The sequence below is a fragment of the Oncorhynchus gorbuscha genome, linkage group LG25 (assembly GCF_021184085.1).
Source record: "Oncorhynchus gorbuscha isolate QuinsamMale2020 ecotype Even-year linkage group LG25, OgorEven_v1.0, whole genome shotgun sequence".
NCBI classification, from domain to species: Eukaryota; Metazoa; Chordata; class Actinopteri; order Salmoniformes; family Salmonidae; genus Oncorhynchus; species Oncorhynchus gorbuscha.
The window spans coordinates 35129664-35148967 of NC_060197.1; the positions used below are offsets into that span (position 1 = coordinate 35129664).

Sequence of the window (19304 nt, forward strand, 5' to 3'; positions counted from 1 at the left end):
GACCCATCTGAAGTTTGCTAGAGAGCATTTGGATAATCCAGAAGAAGATTGGGAGAATGTCATATGGTCAGATGAAACCAAAATAAAACTTTTTGGTAAAAACTCAACTCGTTGTGTTTGGAGGACAAAGAATGCTGAGTTGCATCCAAAGAACACCATACCTACTGTGAAGCATGGGGGTGGAAACATCATGCTTTGGGGCTGTTTTTCTGCATCAGGACGACTGATCCGTGTAAAGGAAAGAATGAATGGGGCCATGTATCATGAGATTTTGAGTGAAAACTTCCTTCCATCAGCAAGGGCATTGAAGATGAAACGTGGCTGGGTCTTTCAGCATGACAATGATCCCAAACACACCGCCCGGGCAATGAAGGAGTGGCTTCGTAAGAAGCATTTCAAGGTCGTGGAGTGGCCTAGCCAGTCTCCAGATCTCAACCCCATAGAAAATCTTTGGAGGGAGTTGAAAGTCTGTGTTGCCCGGCAACAGCCCCAAAACATCACTGCTCTAGAGGAGATCTGCATGGAGGAATGGGCCAAAATACCAGTGTGTCAAAACCTTGTGAAGACTTACAGAAAACGTTTGACCTCTGTCATTGCCAACAAAGGGTATATAACAAAGTATTGAGATTAACTTTTGTTATTGAACAAATACTTATTTTCCACCATAATTTGCAAATAAATTCATAAAAAATCCCACAATGTGATTTTCTGAAAAAAAAATATTCTCATTTTTTCTGTCATAGTTAAAGTGTACATATGATGATAATTACAGGCCTCTCTCATCTTTTTAAGTGGGATAACTTGCACAATTGGTGGCTGACTAAATACTTTTTTGCCCCACTGTATATGTCAGCATCATGAGCTTAGTTCCTCTGCATTAAAAAAATGCAGAGATCAGGTCGTCTTGTATTCCAGTTCTGTTTCTTAGCAAAATTGTAAACGCATCCAAAGAGATCAGGAAACGTTGTCACCAGATCTTTGCAAACAGAGCAGGCCGCTTATCCCTTATCATTATCCTTATCCTTATCCTTATCCGCAACCTAATCCTTATCCTTATCCTTATCCGCAACCTTAGTGCTACAGAAAGACAGAAAACACAAAAAACATTTTCTATGATGTCAGTGTTGGGCAGTTTCAACATACTGTAACGTCAATTACAGAGGCAGATTTGATTAACAGAAATCAGGGGAAATCTTATTATCTAACTTGATATCTGGTATGTCATGTTAGGATTTGAAATAAGTACAGTATCTATTCAATTCCCCAATTGATTGAAACGTAAAGCAATTTGAAATTTAGATCAGTGCCACTAACACTAATTGTTGTTTTTTTGACTTACTAGTGTGCATCAAGGTTGCGTATGAAGCGCAGTAACCCCAATGTGTTCTCAGTGTAGACCTTCTTTTTACCCTCCACCTTCTGGATCAACGAAGGGGCCAGCTGTGAAGGCAAAGAATTGCTGTACGTGTTAACATTGCTTTACACTCTCATAAATGGCTTGTGGTGGTAAGTAGTGAATAAAACGTCGTCTGGCTAACCTTGGATTTCCACTGATAGAAGATCTCGTCTCAACACCTTGGTCTAGCGCTTGAACGACCTCTGGGTCAGCATTACGATGGTTCTCTGCCTCCTCCTGATTCCCAATTTTTATTTAAGTAATCCAATCTCCTGATCAAACGGTGAACATCAATACATTTGAAACAAATTATAGGGGAAGTTATGTCCATCTTGTAATTTCCCTCTCAGTCTCATGCTAATCCGTTTAAGAATAGCACTGCCTCATATTTCGTCCCATCACTTGTTGTGATGGGAAGCCTCAAGTGATGCAAATAGGTGTAAGTCTCTGGCAAAGGTGTCTATGTAAGGTAAGAATTTCATGCCATGGAAAATGCAAATCTTGCATGATGATAAAACCTAAGGCGTCTACAAACTTTATCGAAAGCTAAATACCTTTACACTTGGCTTATAATTTGTTTAACAGATTACATTTGCTTGAATGCATTAATACATTTGAATAATATGAATTATTGTAATTATGCACATAGAGTAATATAATTGTGTCACTGTGTCAATCATGTAACTGTAACTAGAATTTAGTTTTATCTCCATGTTTATTATTATTTTCATTATTACCTATTATACACAAAGACACACTAATAAAACAACTTTTCAAGTGACAAATAAGGATTTTCACCTCTGTGGTTTCCAGAAGAGGGGATGATTCAGGGTCTCCTCCACTGTAGGTCTCCCAGCAGGGTCTTCATTGATCATCCACTCAATGAGGTCTTTTGTCACCTCGTCTGCCACATGTTCTAGTGTGTAAGTCCCCTTGATTATGTTTTGATTCTGTTCAAGTTCCTCACCAAGTGGACCTTCAAAGGGGTGGTGTCCACCAGAAAGAACGTAGTATACCAACATCCCAGCCACCTGAAATTTCAACAATCATTCAGTCCATCGCTCTACAAACAGGAAATCATCTTTATTCTATCTTCACGTTGCTCAACCTGTATATCAGAGCTCCTCTTATATCCAGAGCCTTGTTTGTCTAACGTCTCCTTGGCCATCCAGCATCTTGTTCCTGCAGGGACTGTGTATAGAGTTGTTTGTTCCACTGTCAATCTGCGACTTATGCCAAAATCTGCCAATTTTGCATTTCCATTGATACCTGTAAAGGATAAATAATCACAGTATCATGCTTTTCATAAGTATAGGTACTAGAAAATGACTTTAAGATACTGCATATGGATTTTTAACACAATGATGAAAGCCATGTATTAGATTTAGTGGGAGTGAAAGGCTTAACTGTGCAATGCTATAGTATATCTCACCTATCAAAACATTCTGAGGTTTGATATCCCGATGAAGGACTTTGGTAGTTGGACCATGAAGGACACTTAAACTGCAGAGCACATCTTCAGTGATTTTCATCAGGGCAGGAGTGTCGTCCTTGGACAGGTGTGTATTAATGTACTCATCCAGAGTGTATTCACAGAGCTGAAGAGCAAGATAACCAAAGAAACTGTCTTCTGCAAAGTCCATGTATCTCACAATACAGCTACTGTCAAGCTCTGGAAGACGTAAAAATCCTTCCTCCCTCTTGAGAAACTGATAGTTTGACCTGATCATTCTCTTTATAGCTACTTCAGTGCCATCATCCCTCAGGCCCAAGAAGACCTCAGATCCATCACTTCCCTTTGCTATGCGAAAGTAGTCATCATTATATATAAGAGTGAGGTTTCCTACTTTATAAACCTTACATTCATCCATGTTGGCAATCTTCTCTAACTGTGTCTCGCACCGCTTGCTGACTTTGTGCCATTGCGCTGTGATGGTGATGTGTCAGTGGTGGGGTGGAACGGCTTGACACTAGAACACTCATCAAGGCCAGATTCCTCAACAGGAGTAGATGAAGTATTGAAGGCTAAACATGCATTATTTTCTTGTGTGTCTGTCTCTTCACTTGTTGACTTGGAGACAGAACGTTGTCTGTCTAAGGACATGTTTAGATCTCTCAGCTTTACTTTCAGGTTTTCATCCCTTCCACAGTTAAGTAGTTCTTCAGGTACCAGAGTCAGTCCCAGAGAGCTGATGTAACCAGGAACACAACTAAATGTGTAAAGATCTGCTAGCAAGGCATAGGCATACATCTTCAATTCATAGGGATAACCCTTCCTCTGTGTGCATGGGACAATGTGCTTGCATATTTCCTCAAGGTCAGAGTTGATCCAACGATCCTTGTCTTTTGTCTTCTGTGTGATGCCATAGAGTATAACAATGATTAATGGAACAAGATCATCTTCTGTTTTACAGGGAAGCAGTTTCACTAACTCAGGAATTAGGGCAAGTGACACCTCATTATGTATTTCCTTCATGGCGCAAACGACTCTATATAAGGATTTCAATGCACCTGCACTAAATTTCAGAGGAACTGTGGACAGACGTTTTCTTACATCTTCAACATAGGAAACTAGTTTCTTGGAGTCATTCAACCATTTCATGGCTTTCTGGAAGTATTCGTCTTCATTTGCACCTTCAACGTTAAAGCACACGTCAATCATTGTGAGGTGGGTTTGTGGATTCTGCTCTAGTAAGTGAAGATCATAGTGCTTGAAAACATATGTTGGGGATGTTTCTTCTATTGCTTGTGCAAAATTGAAAAAAAGCTTGATTTTGAAAAAGAACCCACTCTCTTCAGCAAAGTTTCCAATTATTGTGGCCAATTTCTGATCAATTGCAGGATGACGCCATGATTTAGCCACATTAAAGCTCCAGATTTGAGAAGCCCCTTCACAATATCCTCTCTGTCATGTGCTAATTGAATTGGATAGAATGGTTGTTCTACTAGACCATTTGGATCTGCCTTTGCTTCCAGTAATGTTGTCACAATATTCACTGGAACTTCACGCAGTCCAGCATAATGCAGTGGTGCTAAATATCTCTTTGATGGTTTGTTGGAGTCAGCACCTTTTCCCAGAAGAAATGTACAAATCTCCTGATTTGCAAATGCAACAGCAGCCATTAAAGGGGTTACTTCATCTTGTAACTCAACACAAGGGTACAATGCATTGATGTCCTTGCCTCTAATCAATTTCTTCAGCCTCTCCAGATTATTATTAATAATGCACTTGATAATAGGATCTGTTGGCCCTGAGATTTTGGCCAGATGTTCAAAAAAGTATTCCATAATTCCTATCAATTTTTTCTACGCAGGGACATCTGAGGGAGAAAATGTCATGAGTATATTTTTCAATTAAATCAAATTGAAATGGGATTCATAGTAACTTAACATGATATTTTCAGTATGCTCTTGTATGTTAAATAACAGTGTATAATATCCTCTTATAATGTATATGTTATTAGTGTCTAAATAGATACAGTGAATATACTGTACAGTACAATTGGTTTAGTTCATTAGGAGAGTAATAACTCAAATAAATCTTGCAGTTTTACATCTCTGGTGCATACCTGTGTGGTGCCTTTACCTGACTGAAATACTATTAAAGCTGTTTTATATTATGTCAACTGCAGAGTTAGGATTTGTTATAACATGGAAAGAGCAGCATTCATTGGACTGTGCCAATACTCTCAAAAATCGACTTTAAAAGTACGTACTCCTTAGAGTTCTTGGAGCAGAAACGTCCTCTCTCAGCCCGAAGCTCAAAGTGCCCACTCTACTGATGCGGAAGAGACACAATTTAAAGCTCTTCCTGAAACCCAACCTAGACTGGTACAACAGGTATATTTAGTGCTTTAGACAACTCTTCTTACATTTGTTTTCACAATCTTTATCATGGAAACATTTCCGGCACTGTACCAAAAACTCATCAGTACTAAACACAAGGAAACCCAAAGAGATGCAAATCAACTTTAGGAAAAAAAGTCAACCAAGCCTATCCCCACTATCAATACATGGAGTGGATATTGAGATTATGTCAGTACTTGAGGACAACCACTGAATTGGAACATCAAATCCGTCACCAGTGTTAGGGAGTAACGGATTACATGTAGCGGATTACACAGAAGAAATCCATTACATTACCAGCAAAAATATTGTAATCAGATTACAGATCCTTAAAAAACGACCCTACAATGTTGGCAACACTGTCTTGACTATGTCCTATCAAAGCATCCTAACCTTCTGCATTATGGGGAGGATCACTGTCAGTTCAAAATAATCAGCTTATCAAACCTCTGCTTAATTTCCCTAGCATCACCATGCTTAGTGACAGATGGCCACAACATATTGCTGATGACCCTACCCATATTCTAAACAGAACAGTCTTAAATACAAACCTTATTCTTAAAATGTACTTACCTCATTAGAGGAGAAACGTCCTCTCACCTCGACGCCTACAGTGCCCACTGTACTAAGGAAGAAACGGCAATAAAAGTACTTTTCGAAAGCCAACCTAGAATGATATCTGGTACATGTAGTGCTTTAGCCATATGCAAATTGGAATGGGGTGGACTGAGTCCCAGGAACAATAGACATCCCAACGATGAGGTCATGATGGGGAAACAATTGCAGCCAGCACTTTTCTATGGGATACCAGTAATTTGCCATAATCTTTCTGTACAGCCTAAAGAAAATCAACCTTATTCCTCAAAGTAAGTACCCCTTGGAGTTCTAGAGGAGAAATCTCTTTAAGCCTTTAGCTCACAGTACCTGCTCTACTAACGAGGAAGAGACCATATAAGATCTTCCTGTATATCTTTAACTGGGCGGACATCCGTTACACAAGTGGGGTTATTCAGGGCAGGCATACATACTGGGTGATGGAACCCACATCCTCCATCTCTCATTTACCTCCTGCTGTCAGGAAGGTATGAATTTGAATTGATTTGACTAAAATCAAGTCCTATACTTTCAGAGTACACCCTGTTTAGACCTAACGCTTAAGGACACTTTCCTTCATTTGAAACTTCTCAAACGAAACAAAACTAAAACTCCCATTCAAAGTACTTCAAGATTTAAAGTTCTATCAGACTTGAATCTGAAGAACGGTCAGTCTTTTATGTGAAACTGCTGTGATAGAAGTCATGTTGTGCTGCAAAGAGCTGAGACCTGAGAAACCATCAGAGGCAAATGAGGTCAAAACCTAGAGTTTTCACTGCAGCACTGTGGGTAAGTGCTGAAAGCAGAAGTAGTTGTCAACACAGAATTACTGCAGCAGGGACTTCAGTGCAGTGCCGAGCCACGTCCGTCCCATTGTCTCAGACTGGAGCCAAAGGAAAGTCTTCCTTTTCATAGAACCCAGCAGCAGGTCTGGTGGAAAGCAGAGATTAGATGTGCACCACCTCAGCAGCCAGGAGATGACACTAAAGAACAGGACTGCGATCTCACTTTCTATGATGGCTTGAATATGTCTAAATAGCATCTTAGGGATGACTCAAGCAACAAACAGTAATATCTCTCAATATAGTTCCTGTGGTGTTGGGCCCCTCCACTGCAGTCGGGGCCATTGAAGCCGTCTGTCAAGAAGTTCATGATGCGGTCCAGGATCTTTAGAACTTATTTGTAAAATATTTTACAATTTGGAATTCGTAACACATCCTCATAATTGCACAAACAAAATTGCAGGACTTACCATATGAAATGGATGGTGTAGTACACAATTGTTGAATTGAAAACTACTTTCAAAACAAATGGCTGAAATGTAATATTTAGAAAAAAAAACAATTTATAAAGTGCTGGAACAAGGAGGATTAGAATGGAAGGGTGTGTATTCTTAAAACAGACTAGACCTCTTGGTTCCAAAGAGGAACAGAAGACAAATGTTGTCTGTGTTTCGGTACTGAAGAGCTATAGCAAGCACAAAGGTGTGGCATTTAGGTTTACAGACAACCCATTGTCACCTAACCTGTGTCAGAATTCCTGACGACTCTCTGAGGTCTGTTTTCTTATGGTTGATCTGATACTGGATATGTGGCTGATTGTGGCTTTATACCAGGAAGAAGGTCTGTTTATGTGGGGCTGCTGGTGTTTCTGCTGCGGAGATTTGTTATATATGCCAGCTGTTGTAGGTGGGTGGGGTTGTACAGGAGGGTTGAAAAAAAGCACAGTTCTATTTAGCTATTTTATACCTTTTATTATATTGAGACTTGCTGGATTCTTTTGGTGTTCAATTCATAGAAAACGGATGATTCTCAGTTCTATCCACAAAAGGGCGTCAGAGCTCCTTGATTGAATCACTGAATAGAGAATAATACAGTTGTTTCAATGCACACTTGGTAGGCTTCATGTTCACACCAAGCAATACACAGATGTAAAAAATAAAGAAACGATAGTATGTAAACATTTTGATCCAGACATCTCTAGAAAATCTCATCCAGATCATTCATATTATTACAAATCCCGTAAACCTCCAAATAAAACAACCATGAATGTTTGAGTTGTTAGAGTTAGAGGCATATTTTCTCTTGTCTACCAGCTGTGTTAAAATGGAAAACAAAAGTGGACAACACTGGACAAAACCTACTAGATTCCTTTAAAAAAAAAACGACTGCATGAACAATAAAGTTGACAAGTCATTGCTATCATATCAATGCTTTGTGTAAAAAGTAAACTGAAACAAGTAAACAAAAAGCCTTAGAATTCACAAGGTTATATTTTACATTCAAATCCCTCATAATAGGTATGCTACAACCACGTATTCTTGGTTTGTAAAAATCACATGTATATTAGGTCTATCAGTGAAAATGTAGAATATAAAATGTCCTTAACACAGATCACTGGCTCTACTTACAAAGTGTCTTGAGTATGACATTAGTTCATATTTCATCAGTTTAAAATGACATACAGTTTACATTTCAGAATCATGAGCTTAAATCTCTCGGACACATTTTTTTCAGACCAGGCCTTGAATTCCAGCTCTGTTTCTTGGCCAACATGTAGACACATCCAAAGAGATCAGGGAACATTTTCATCAGGTCAACAGATTCTAAATCCTCAGCACTGCAGAAGGAGAAACAAAACACTCAGCCACCTTCAATTTATTTGACCTTTATTTAACTAGGCAAGTCAGTTATGATGAACAAATTCTTATTTTCAATGACGGCCTAGGAACAGTGGGTTAACTGCCTTGTTCAAGGGCAGAACGACAGATTTGGTAAGAGAGCGAAAACAGCTAGTACTGGGAAAAACATTAGTCTTACTTACTAGTGCTCATGGAGGTTGCGTATGAATCAAATCAAATCAAACCAAATTTTATTTGTCACATACACATGGTTAGCAGATGTTAAATGCGAGTGTAGCGAAATGCTTGTGCTTCTAGTTCCGACAATGCAGTGATAACCAACAAGTAATCTAACTAACAATTCCAAAACTACTGTCTTATACACAGTGTAAGGGGATAAGGAACATGTACATAAGGATATATGAATGAGTGATGGTACAGAGCAGCATACAGTAGATGGTATCGAGTACAGTATATACATATGAGATGAGTGTGTAGACAAAGTAAACAAAGTGGCATAGTTAAAGTGGCTAGTGATACATGTGTTACATAAGGATGCAGTCGATAATGTAGAGTACAGTATATACATATGCATAGGAGATGAATAAAGTAGGGTAAGTAACATTATATAAGGTAGCATTGTTTAAAGTGGCTAGTGATATATTTACATCATTTCCCATCAATTCCCATTATTAAAATGGCTGGAGTTGGGTCAGTGTCAATGACAGTGTGTTGGCAGCAGCCACTCAATGTTAGTGGTGGCTGTTTAACAGTCTGATGGCCTTGAGATAGAAGCTGTTTTTCAGTCTCTCGGTCCCAGCTTTGATGCACCTGTACTGACCTCTCCTTCTGGATGATAGCGGGGTGAACAGGCAGTGGTTCGGGTGGTTGATGTCCTTGATGATCTTTATGGCCTTCCTGTAACAACGGGTGGTGTAGGTGTCCTGGAGGGCAGGTAGTTTGCCCCCGGTGATGCGTTGTGCAGTCCTCACTACCCTCTGGAGAGCCTTACGGTTGAGGGCGGAGCAGTTGCCGTACCAGGCGGTGATACAGCCCGCCAGGATGCTCTCGATTGTGCATCTGTAGAAGTTTGTGAGTGCTTTTGGTGACAAGCCGAATTTCTTCAGCCTCCTGAGGTTGAATAGGCGCTGCTGCGCTTCTTCACGACGCTGTCAGCGTGAGTGGACCAATTCAGTTTGTCTGTGATGTGTATGCCGAGGAACTTAAAACTAGCTACCCTCTCCACTACTGTTCCATCGATGTGGATAGGGGGTGTTCCCTCTGCTGTTTCCTGAAGTCCACAATCATCTCCTTAGTTTTGTTGACGTTGAGTGTGAGGTTATTTTCCTGACACCACACTCCGAGGGCCCTCACCTCCTCCCTGTAGGCCGTCTCGTCGTTGTTGGTAATCAAGCCTACCAAAGTCCCAAACTTGATGATTGAGTTGGAGGCGTGCGTGGCCACGCAGTCGTGGGTGAACAGGGAGTACAGGAGAGGGCTCAGAACGCACCCTTGTGGGGCCCCGTGTTGAGGATCAGCGGGGAGGAGATGTTGTTGCCTACCCTCACCACCTGGGGGCGGCCCGTCAGGAAGTCCAGTACCCAGTTGCACAGGGCGGGTCGAGACCCAGGGTCTCGAGCTTGATGACGAGCTTGGAGGGTACTATGGTGTTGAATGCCGAGCTGTAGTCGATGAACAGCATTCTCACATAGGTATTCCTCTTGTCCAGGTGGGTTAGGGCAGTGTGCAGTGTGGTTGAGATTGCATCGTCTGTGGACCTATTTGGGCGGTAAGCAAATTGGAGTGGGTCTAGGGTGTCAGGTAGGGTGGAGGTGATATGGTCCTTGACTAGTCTCTCAAAGCACTTCATGATGACGGAAGTGAGTGCTACGGGCGGTAGTCGTTTAGCTCAGTTACCTTAGCTTTCTTGGGAACAGGAACAATGGTGGCCCTCTTGAAGCATGTGGGAACAGCAGACTGGTATAGGGATTGATTGAATATGTCCGTAAACACACCGGCCAGCTGGTCTGCGCATGCTCTGAGGGCGCGGCTGGGGATGCCGTCTGGGCCTGCAGCCTTGCGAGGGTTAACACGTTTAAATGTCTTACTCACCTCGGCTGCAGTGAAGGAGAGACCGCATGTTTCCGTTGCAGGCCGTGTCAGTGGCACTGTATTGTCCTCAAAGCGGGCAAAAAAGTTATTTAGTCTGCCTGGGAGCAAGACATCCTGGTCCGTGACTGGGCTGGATTTCATCTTGTAGTCCGTGATTGACTGTAGACCCTGCCACATGCCTCTTGTGTCTGAGCCATTGAATTGAGATTCCACTTTGTATCTGTACTGACGCTTAGCTTGTTTAATACGCCTTGCGGAGGGAATAGCTGCACTGTTGGATTCAGTCATGTTGCCAGACACCTTGCCCTGATTAAAAGCAGTGGTTCGCGCTTTCAGTTTCACGCGAATGCTGCCATCAATCCACGGTTTCTGGTTAGGGAATGTTTTTATCGTTGCTATGGGAACGACATCTTCGACGCACGTTCTAATGAACTCGCACACCGAATCAGCGTATTCGTCAATATTTCCATCTGACGCAATACGAAACATGTCCCAGTCCACGTGATGGAAGCAGTCTTGGAGTGTAGAGTCAGCTTGGTCTGACCAGCGTTGGACAGACCTCAGCGTGGGAGCCTCTTGTTTTAACTGTAGGCAGGGATCAGCAAAATGGAGTCGTGGTCAGCTTTTCCGAAAGGGGGGCGGGGCAGGGCCTTATATGCATCGCGGAAGTTAGAGTAACAATGATCCAAGGTTTTACCACCCCTGGTTGCGCAATCGATATGCTGATAAAATTTAGGGAGTCTTGTTTTCAGATTGGCTTTATTAAAATCCCCAGCTACAATGAATGCAGCCTCCGGATAAATGGTTTCCAGTTTGCAAAGAGTTAAATAAAGTTCGTTCAGAGCCATCGATGTGTCTGCTTGGGGGGGGGATATATACGGCTGTGATCATAATCGAAGAGAATTCTCTTGGAAGATAATGCGGTCTACATTTGATTGTGAGGAATTCTAAATCAGGTGAACAGAAGGATTTGAGTTCCTGTATGTTTCCTTCATCACACCATGTCCCGTTAGTCATGAGGCATACGCCCCCGCCACTCTTCTTACCAGAGAGATGTTTGTTTCTGTCCGCGCGATGCGTGGAGAAACCCGTTGGCTGCACCGCCCTGGATAGCGTCTTTCCAGTAAGCCATGTTTCCGTAAAGCAGAGAATGTTGCAGTCTCTGATGTCCCTCTGGAATGCCACCCTTGCTCGGATTTCATCAACCTTGTTGTCGAGAGACTGGACATTGGCAAGAAGAATGCTGGGAAGTGGTGCGCAATGTGCCCTTTTTCGGAGTCTGACCAGAACACCGCCGCGTTTCCCTCTTTTTCGGAGTCGTTTCCTTGGGTCGCTGCATGCGATCCATTCCGTTGTCCTGTTTGTAAGGCAGAACACAGGACCGCGTCGCGGAAAACATATTCTTGGTCGTACTGATAGTGAGTTGACGCTGATCTTATATTCAATAGTTCTTCTCGACTGTATGTAATGAAACCTAAGATGACCTGGGGTACTAATGTAAGAAATAACACGTAAAAAAAACAAAAAACTGCATAGTTTCCTAGGAACGCGAAGCGAGGCGGCCATCTCAGTCGGCGCCGGAAGTTCAGTCAGCGTAGTAACCCCAACATGTTCTCAGGGTAGGGCTTTCTGCCATCCATCTTCTCCATCAAATCAGGCGGCAGCTGTGAACACAAAACAACAAGATGAGGAAAGGGAAATATTGACTCCAAAGCTTCCCACAAAGTCAAGTTTGGTTGGATGTCCTTTGAGTGGTGGACCATTCTTGACACACATAGGAAACTGTTGAGTGTGAAAAACCCAGCAGCGTTGCAGTTCTTGACACAAACCGGTGCGCCTGGCACCTACTAAAATACTCTGTTTAAAGGCACTTATGTACTACCTTTCTAAAGTTTGCAGTCACTTAGAAATGTCCTTGTTTTTGAAAGAAAAGCCCATTTTTTTTGTCCATTAAAATAACGTCAAATTGATCAGAAATACAGTGTCGACATTGTTAATGTTGTAAATGACTATTGTAGCTGGAAACGGCAGATTTTTTATGGAATATCTACATAGGCGTACAGAGGCCCATTATCAGCAACCATCACTCCTGTTTTCCAATGGTACATTGTGTTAGCTAATCCAAGTGGATCATTTTAAAAGGCTAATTGATCATTAGAAAACCCTTTGGCAATTATGTTAGCACAGCTGAAAACTGTTGTCCTGATTAAAGAAGCAATAAAACTGGCCTTCTTTAGACTAGTTGAGTATCTGGAGCATTAGCATTTGTGGATTTGATTACAGACTCAAAATGACCAGAAACAAAGACCTTTCTTCTGAAACTCATCAGTCTATTCTTGTTCTGAGAAATGAAGGCTATTCCACGAGAGAAATTGCCAAGAAACTGAAGATCTCGTACAACGATGTGTACTACTCCCCTCACAGAACAGCGCAAACTGACTACCCAGAATAGAAAGAGGATTGGGAGACCCCGGTGCACAACTGAGCAAGAGGACAAGTACATCAGTGTTTAGTTTGATGCCTCAAAAGTCCTCAACTGGCAGCTTCATTAAATAGTACCCGCAAAACACCAGTCTCAACGTCAATGGTGAAGAGGCGACTCCGGGATGCTGGCCTTCTAGGCAGAGTTCCTCTGTCCAGTGTCTGTGTTCTTTTGTCCATCTTAATCTTTTATTTTTATTGGCCAGTCTGAGATATGGCTTTTTCTTTGCAACTCTGCCTAGAAGGCCAGCATCCCGGGTCTCCTCTTCCCTGTTCAAATCAAATCAAATGTATTTATATAGCCCTTCGTACATCAGCGGATATCTCAAAGTGCTGTACAGAAACCCAGCCTGAAACCCCAAACAGCAAGCAATGCAGATGTAGAAGCACGGTGGCTAGGAAAACTCCCTAGAAAGGCCAAACCTAGGAAGAAACCAGGCTATGTGGGGCGGCCAGTCCTCTTCTGGCTGTGCCGGGTGGAGATTATAACAGAACATGGCCAAGATGTTCAAATGTTCATAAATGACCAGCATGGTCCAATAATAATAAGGCAGAACAGTTGATACTGGAGCAGCAGCACGGCCAGGTGGACTGGGGACAACAAGGACTGGTGTTTTGCAGTTACTTTCAAAAACAAGGACACTTCAAAGTGACCCCAAACTTTTGAAACGTAGTGTATATTTTGTCACATATACACAATCCATGTCTCAATTATCTCAAGGCATAAAAATCCTTCTTTAACCTGTCTCCTCCCCTTCATCTACACTGATTGAAGTGGATTTAACGAGATACATCAGTAAGGGATCATAGACTGACCAGGTGAAAGCTATGTCATGGAAAGAGCAGGTGTTCATAATGTTTTGTACACTCAGTGTACACTGAACAGAAATATAAACACAACATGTAAAGCTTTGGTCCCATGTTTCATGAGCTGAAATAAAAGATCCCAGAAATGTTTGATACGCACAAAAACCTTATTTCTCTCAAATTTTGGGCGCAAAAGTATTTATATGCCTGTTAGTGAGCATTTCTCCTTTGCCAAGATAATCCATCCACCTGACATGTGTGGCATATCAAGAAACGGATTAAAACAGCATGGTCATTACACAGGTGCACCTTGTGCTGGGGAAAATAAAATCTGCAAATCACTCAAATCTGCAGTTTTGTCACACAACACAATGCCACAGATGTCTCAAGATTTGAGGGAGAGTGCAATTGATATTCTGACTGCAGGAATGTCCACCAGAGCTGTTACCGGAGAATTTAATGTTAATTTCTCTACCATAAGCCGCCTCCAAAACAATTTAAGAAAATGACACATGGCCCACCTTGGATTTCCACTGGCAGAAGGTTCTCTCCATGGCACTTTGTGTCACAGCTTCTAGAAGTTCTGGGTCAGCATCACTATACTTCCCGACCTCCTTCTCATTCCCAATTCTTCTCAAGTACTCAACTTTCCTGAAAGACAACAGGGTGCAGTACAAAATGTCTAGTCAATACATACATATTTCATATTTTATATACTTGTGCATTGGCTCTTCTTGTGCTCAAGCATCCTAGCATCATCTTTAACAAGTTATCCATTTTTATCTGTGTGATAAGTTATCATGGCTGGTCAGTATTTGCAGACATACAGTAGTTCCATCTAGAAATTTAAGAGTGGTTACATTTCTCCAGCTGCATCCCTCAGCAGTTTACAAAAAAACAGCCGGATGAACTCTTCATTTTTGTTTTAATCCCAGATTGCCCATTTTTAACCAAACCTTTTGATTGACTAGTATTAGCAGTTCTTCTTACCTCTTCTCATCCCAGAAGTAGGGGTGATCCAAGGTCTCCTCCACAGTAGGTCTCTTTTTTGGGTCTTTGTTGATCATCCACTCAATGAGGTCATTTGTAACCTCATCTACAACGTGATCCAGATTGTACTTCCCATCCAGAATGTTGCTCTCACATCGAGGACCTCTGCCAAAGGGGTGGTGTCCACCAGACAGGATGTAATATGTCAACATTCCAACCACCTGGAAATGACAGTAAGCATTTGAACAATTAGAAAAACATTATGGAAACCAAGATAACGTTACCTATTTTCATTACACAAACCTGAATATCAGTGCTCCGCTTATATCTGATATCGCCATCTTCATCGAAAGTTTCCCTGGCCATCCAGCATTTTGTTCCAGCACTTCTTGTTTTTACAGTCGTTTGTCCCGTGGTCATTTGTCGACTTATACCAAAATCAGCTAATCGTGCCCTGCCGGTAACATCTGATGAGAAAACCATGCTAACAGTTTAATAATGACATGTGTGGTTTAAAAATATCAGAATTATCATTATTGTTCAATTATAGAATGACATTGTTGTATCATATTATATTTTATTCCAATGATGGTGCTGTTTAAAACGGACATTGAATGTATAGCCCAAATAAAGTACATTTGACAACATATTCTGCTCAATGCTTTTCACATTACTCCCTGACTGATGCTCATTGGTTTGTGTCTTCTGTGGTCTCTGCGAACAGGAGGTTAAGTCAAGACATAATGAAATGTGGTCTTACCTATCAAAACATTCTGGGGTTTGATATCCCTGTGGAGTATGTTGGTGTCTTTACTGTGAAGCACTCCTAGACTAGAGAGAACATCATGTACAATGTCCTTCAGAACATGAGGGTTGTTCTTTGGTAAGTGGTCTTTGATGTATTCATCCAAGGTGTATTCGCACAGCTGAAGAACAAGGTAGCCAAAGATTGTATCCTCGGCAAAGTCAACATATCTTACAATGTAGGGATTATCAAGTTTAGGAAGACGTAGGAATTCCTCCTCATTCTTGAGAACTTGATAGTTTAATCTGGTCATTCTCTTTATGGCTACTTCGGTGCCATCATCCCTGAGGCCCAAGAAGACCTCAGTTCCATCACTTCCCTTTGCTATGTAGAATTCTGCATCAGCTACAATAGTGAGGTTTCCTACTTTATAAACTTTACATTCATCCACGTTGGCAATCTTCTCTAACTGTGTCTCCCACCGCTTGCTGACTTTGAGCCATTTGCGCTGTGATGGTGACGTGTCAGTGGTGGGGTGGAACGGCTTGACACTAGAACACTCATCAAGGCCAGATTCCTCAACAGGGGTAGATGAAGTATTGAAGGCAAAACAGGTTTTATTTTCTTGAGTGTCTGTCTCTTCTTTTGGTATGTCTTGTTTTTCTGCCGTTCCCCTCTTCTTCTTCTTCTTCTTCTTCTTCTTGGTTTCTGACAAATGACTGTCTTTTGAATCTTCACTTGCTGACTTGGAGACAGAATGTTGTCCGTTTAAGGACTTGTTTAAATCTCTCATCTTTACTTTCAGGTTTTCATCCCGTCCCCAGATAAGTAGTTCTTCAGGTACCGGAGTCAGTCCCAGAAAGCTGATGTAACCAGGAACACAACTAAATGTGTAAAGATCTGCTAGCAAGGCGTAGGCATACATCTTCAATTCAGAGGGATAACCCTTCCTCTGTGTGCATGGGACAATGTGCTTGCATATTTTCTCAAGGTCAGAGTTACTCCAACGATCCTTGTCTTTTGTCTTCTGTGTGATGCCATAGAGTATAACAATGATCAATGGAACAAGATCATCTTCTGTTTTACAGGAAAGCAGTTTCACTAACTCAGGAATTAGGGTAAGTGACAGCTCATTGGGTATTTCCTTCATGGAGCAAACAACTCTATCTAAGGATTTCAATGCAATTGTCCTAAAAAGCTGAGGAATTGTAGACAGACGTTTGCTTACATCTTCAACATAGTAATCTAGTTTATTGGAGTCGTTCAACCATGTAATGGCTGTCTGGGGGTATTTTTCTGCATATGGACCTTCAATGTTAAAGCACATGTCAACCATAGTAAGGTGGGTTTGGGGGTTCACCTGTAGAAGGTTCTGGGCAAAGCTGCTGAACACTTCTGTTGGGGATGTTTGTTTTACTGCTTTCACAAAAAAAAAAAAAATCTTGATTTTGGAAAAGAACTCACTCTCTTTAGCAAAGTTTTCAATTATTGTGGCCAATTTCAGATCAATTGCAGGATGGATGCCATAATTTAGCCACAATAAAGCTCCAGATTCGAGCAACTTCTTCACAACATCCTCTCTGTCATGTGCTAATTGAATTGGAGAGAACTTTGGTTTTACAGGTAGGCCTGTTTCTACTAGACCATTTGGATCTGCCTTTGCTTCCAGTAATGTTGTCACTATATTCACTGGAACTTCACGCAGTCCAGCATAATGCAGTGGCACTAAAAATATTTTGGATGGTTTGTTGGGGTCAGCACCTTTTCCCAGAAGAAATGTACAAATCTCCTGATTTGCAAATGCAACAGCAGCAATTAAAGGGGTTACTTCATCTTGTAACTCAACACAAGGGTACAATGCATTGATGTCCTTGCCTCTAATCAATTTCTTCAGCCTCTCCAGATTATTATTAATAATGCACTTGATAATAGGATCTGTTGGCTCTGAGATAACCAGTCTGGCCAGGAGTTCTTGAAAATCAATCTTGTGTTCCATAATTCCTGACGATGTCATCTACACAGGGACATCTGAGGAAGAAAAGCAAGAAGGTGAGTATAGTTGAACTTTTTAATGAAATAAAACAAATAATTATGGGACTTATAGTAGGCCTAACTTTATATCTAATCTACACTTATACTGAACAAAAATATAAACACAACGATTTTAAATGGGCCTTGGGATCTTGTCACAGTATCTCTGTGCATTCAAATTGGCATCAATAAAATGCAATTGGGTTTGTTGTCCGTAGCTTATGCCTGCCGATACCATAACCCCACCGCCACCATGGGGCACTCTGTTCAAAGTTGACATCAGTAAACCACTCGGCCACAAGACGCCATACACGTGGTCTGCGGTTGTGAGACCTTATGGTAGAGAAATGAACATTAAATTCTCTGGCAACAGCTCTGGTGGACATTCCTGCAGTCACCATATCAATTGCAGGCTCCCTAAAAACTTGAGACATCTGTGGCATTGTGTTGTTTGACAAAACTGCACAGTTTAGAGTTACCTTTTATTGTCCCCAGCACAAAATGCACATGTAATGATCATGCTGTTTAATCAGCTCCTTGATATGCCACACCTGTCAGGTGGATGGATTGTCTTGGCAAAGGAAAAATATTCACTAACAGATGTAAAACATTGAGAGAAATAAGCTTTTTGTGTATATGGAACATTTCTGGGGTATTTTATTTCAGCTCATGAAACCAACACCTTATATGTTGCTTTTCTGCAACCCAAAGGGGCTATATGGCATCCTAAAAGATTCTTTATAAATTGAGTGGTTTGAGCCCTGAATGTTGATTGGCTGACAGCCGTGGTATATCAGACCGTATACCACAGGTATAACAAAACATATATTTGTACTGTTCTAATTACGTTGGTAACCAGTTGATAATAGCAATAAGACACCTCTGGGATTTGTGGTACATGGCCAATATACCACAGCTAAGGGCTGTGTACAGGCACTCCGCAAGTTGAGTTGCTCTTAAGAACAGCCCTTAGCAATGGTATATTGGCTATATACCACACCCCCTCGGGCCTTATTGCTTAATTATAAACTGGGTGGTTCGAGCACTGACAGCTGTGGTATATCAGACCGTATACCACAGGTATGACAAAATATTTATTTTATACTGCTCTAATTACGTTGGTAACCAGTTTATAATAGCAATAAGGCACCCCAGAGGGCTTTATCCAGGCACTCGGGTCGTGAAAGAACAGGCTTGCAAAGAACAGCCTTTAGCTGTGGTATATTGGCCATATACCAGTTTATAAATATCGACCCTGGACTCGACTCTGCCACACGAGCATGCTTTTGCGGCACAGTCGATAGCGCGTTGGATTTTGGGCTAGAAGGTCGAAGGTTCGAGACCTGCTCTCTGCCTGTTTCATTACAGTACTATTGCGAGACTTTTGGAAAAGCTCATTTTCATAGTTTCAAATGCGGAGGATTTGTAGTCTCCACTATAACATAACTCGGAAAGAAAAACATTCACTGGACTGTGTCAATAGCCTTAAATCTATTTAAAATGTACATACCTCTAAGAGTTCTTAAGAGGAGCAAGGCTGAAGTTACAGTGCCCGCTCTACTGATGCGGAAGAAACATCGGCCGCGTTCGAGAGCATCAAAACGACCGCAGGCGACTGTCTACTGACTGATCTACAAATCACCTTGCATCATAAGTAACGACTCATTATTATTTACTAAAAA

At 41.5% G+C, this 19304-nt stretch overlaps 2 protein-coding genes across 2 annotated transcripts; both read right to left on the bottom strand.

The window, feature by feature from the left end:
• Nucleotides 1–2180: 2180 nt before the first annotated feature.
• LOC124013539 (serine/threonine-protein kinase/endoribonuclease ire-1-like) lies at nt 2181–3717 on the bottom strand. Its single transcript, XM_046327857.1, has 3 exons — nt 2829–3717; nt 2505–2665; nt 2181–2427 (listed from the first exon to the last, which is right to left on the bottom strand). Exons 1-3 carry the CDS (start codon nt 3265–3267, stop codon nt 2191–2193), a joined length of 837 nt encoding a protein of 278 aa, XP_046183813.1. The 5' UTR covers nt 3268–3717; the 3' UTR covers nt 2181–2190.
• A 3868-nt stretch (nt 3718–7585) lies between these two features.
• LOC124013540 (sensor for unfolded proteins in the ER ire1-like) lies at nt 7586–19210 on the bottom strand. Its single transcript, XM_046327858.1, has 7 exons — nt 19133–19210; nt 15150–15313; nt 14847–15067; nt 14378–14507; nt 12161–12232; nt 8660–8685; nt 7586–8455 (listed from the first exon to the last, which is right to left on the bottom strand). The coding sequence occupies exons 2-7, from the start codon at nt 15264–15266 to the stop codon at nt 8317–8319; spliced, it is 705 nt and encodes a 234-aa protein (XP_046183814.1). The 5' UTR covers nt 15267–15313; nt 19133–19210; the 3' UTR covers nt 7586–8316.
• Between the last annotated feature and the right edge of the window lie 94 nt (nt 19211–19304).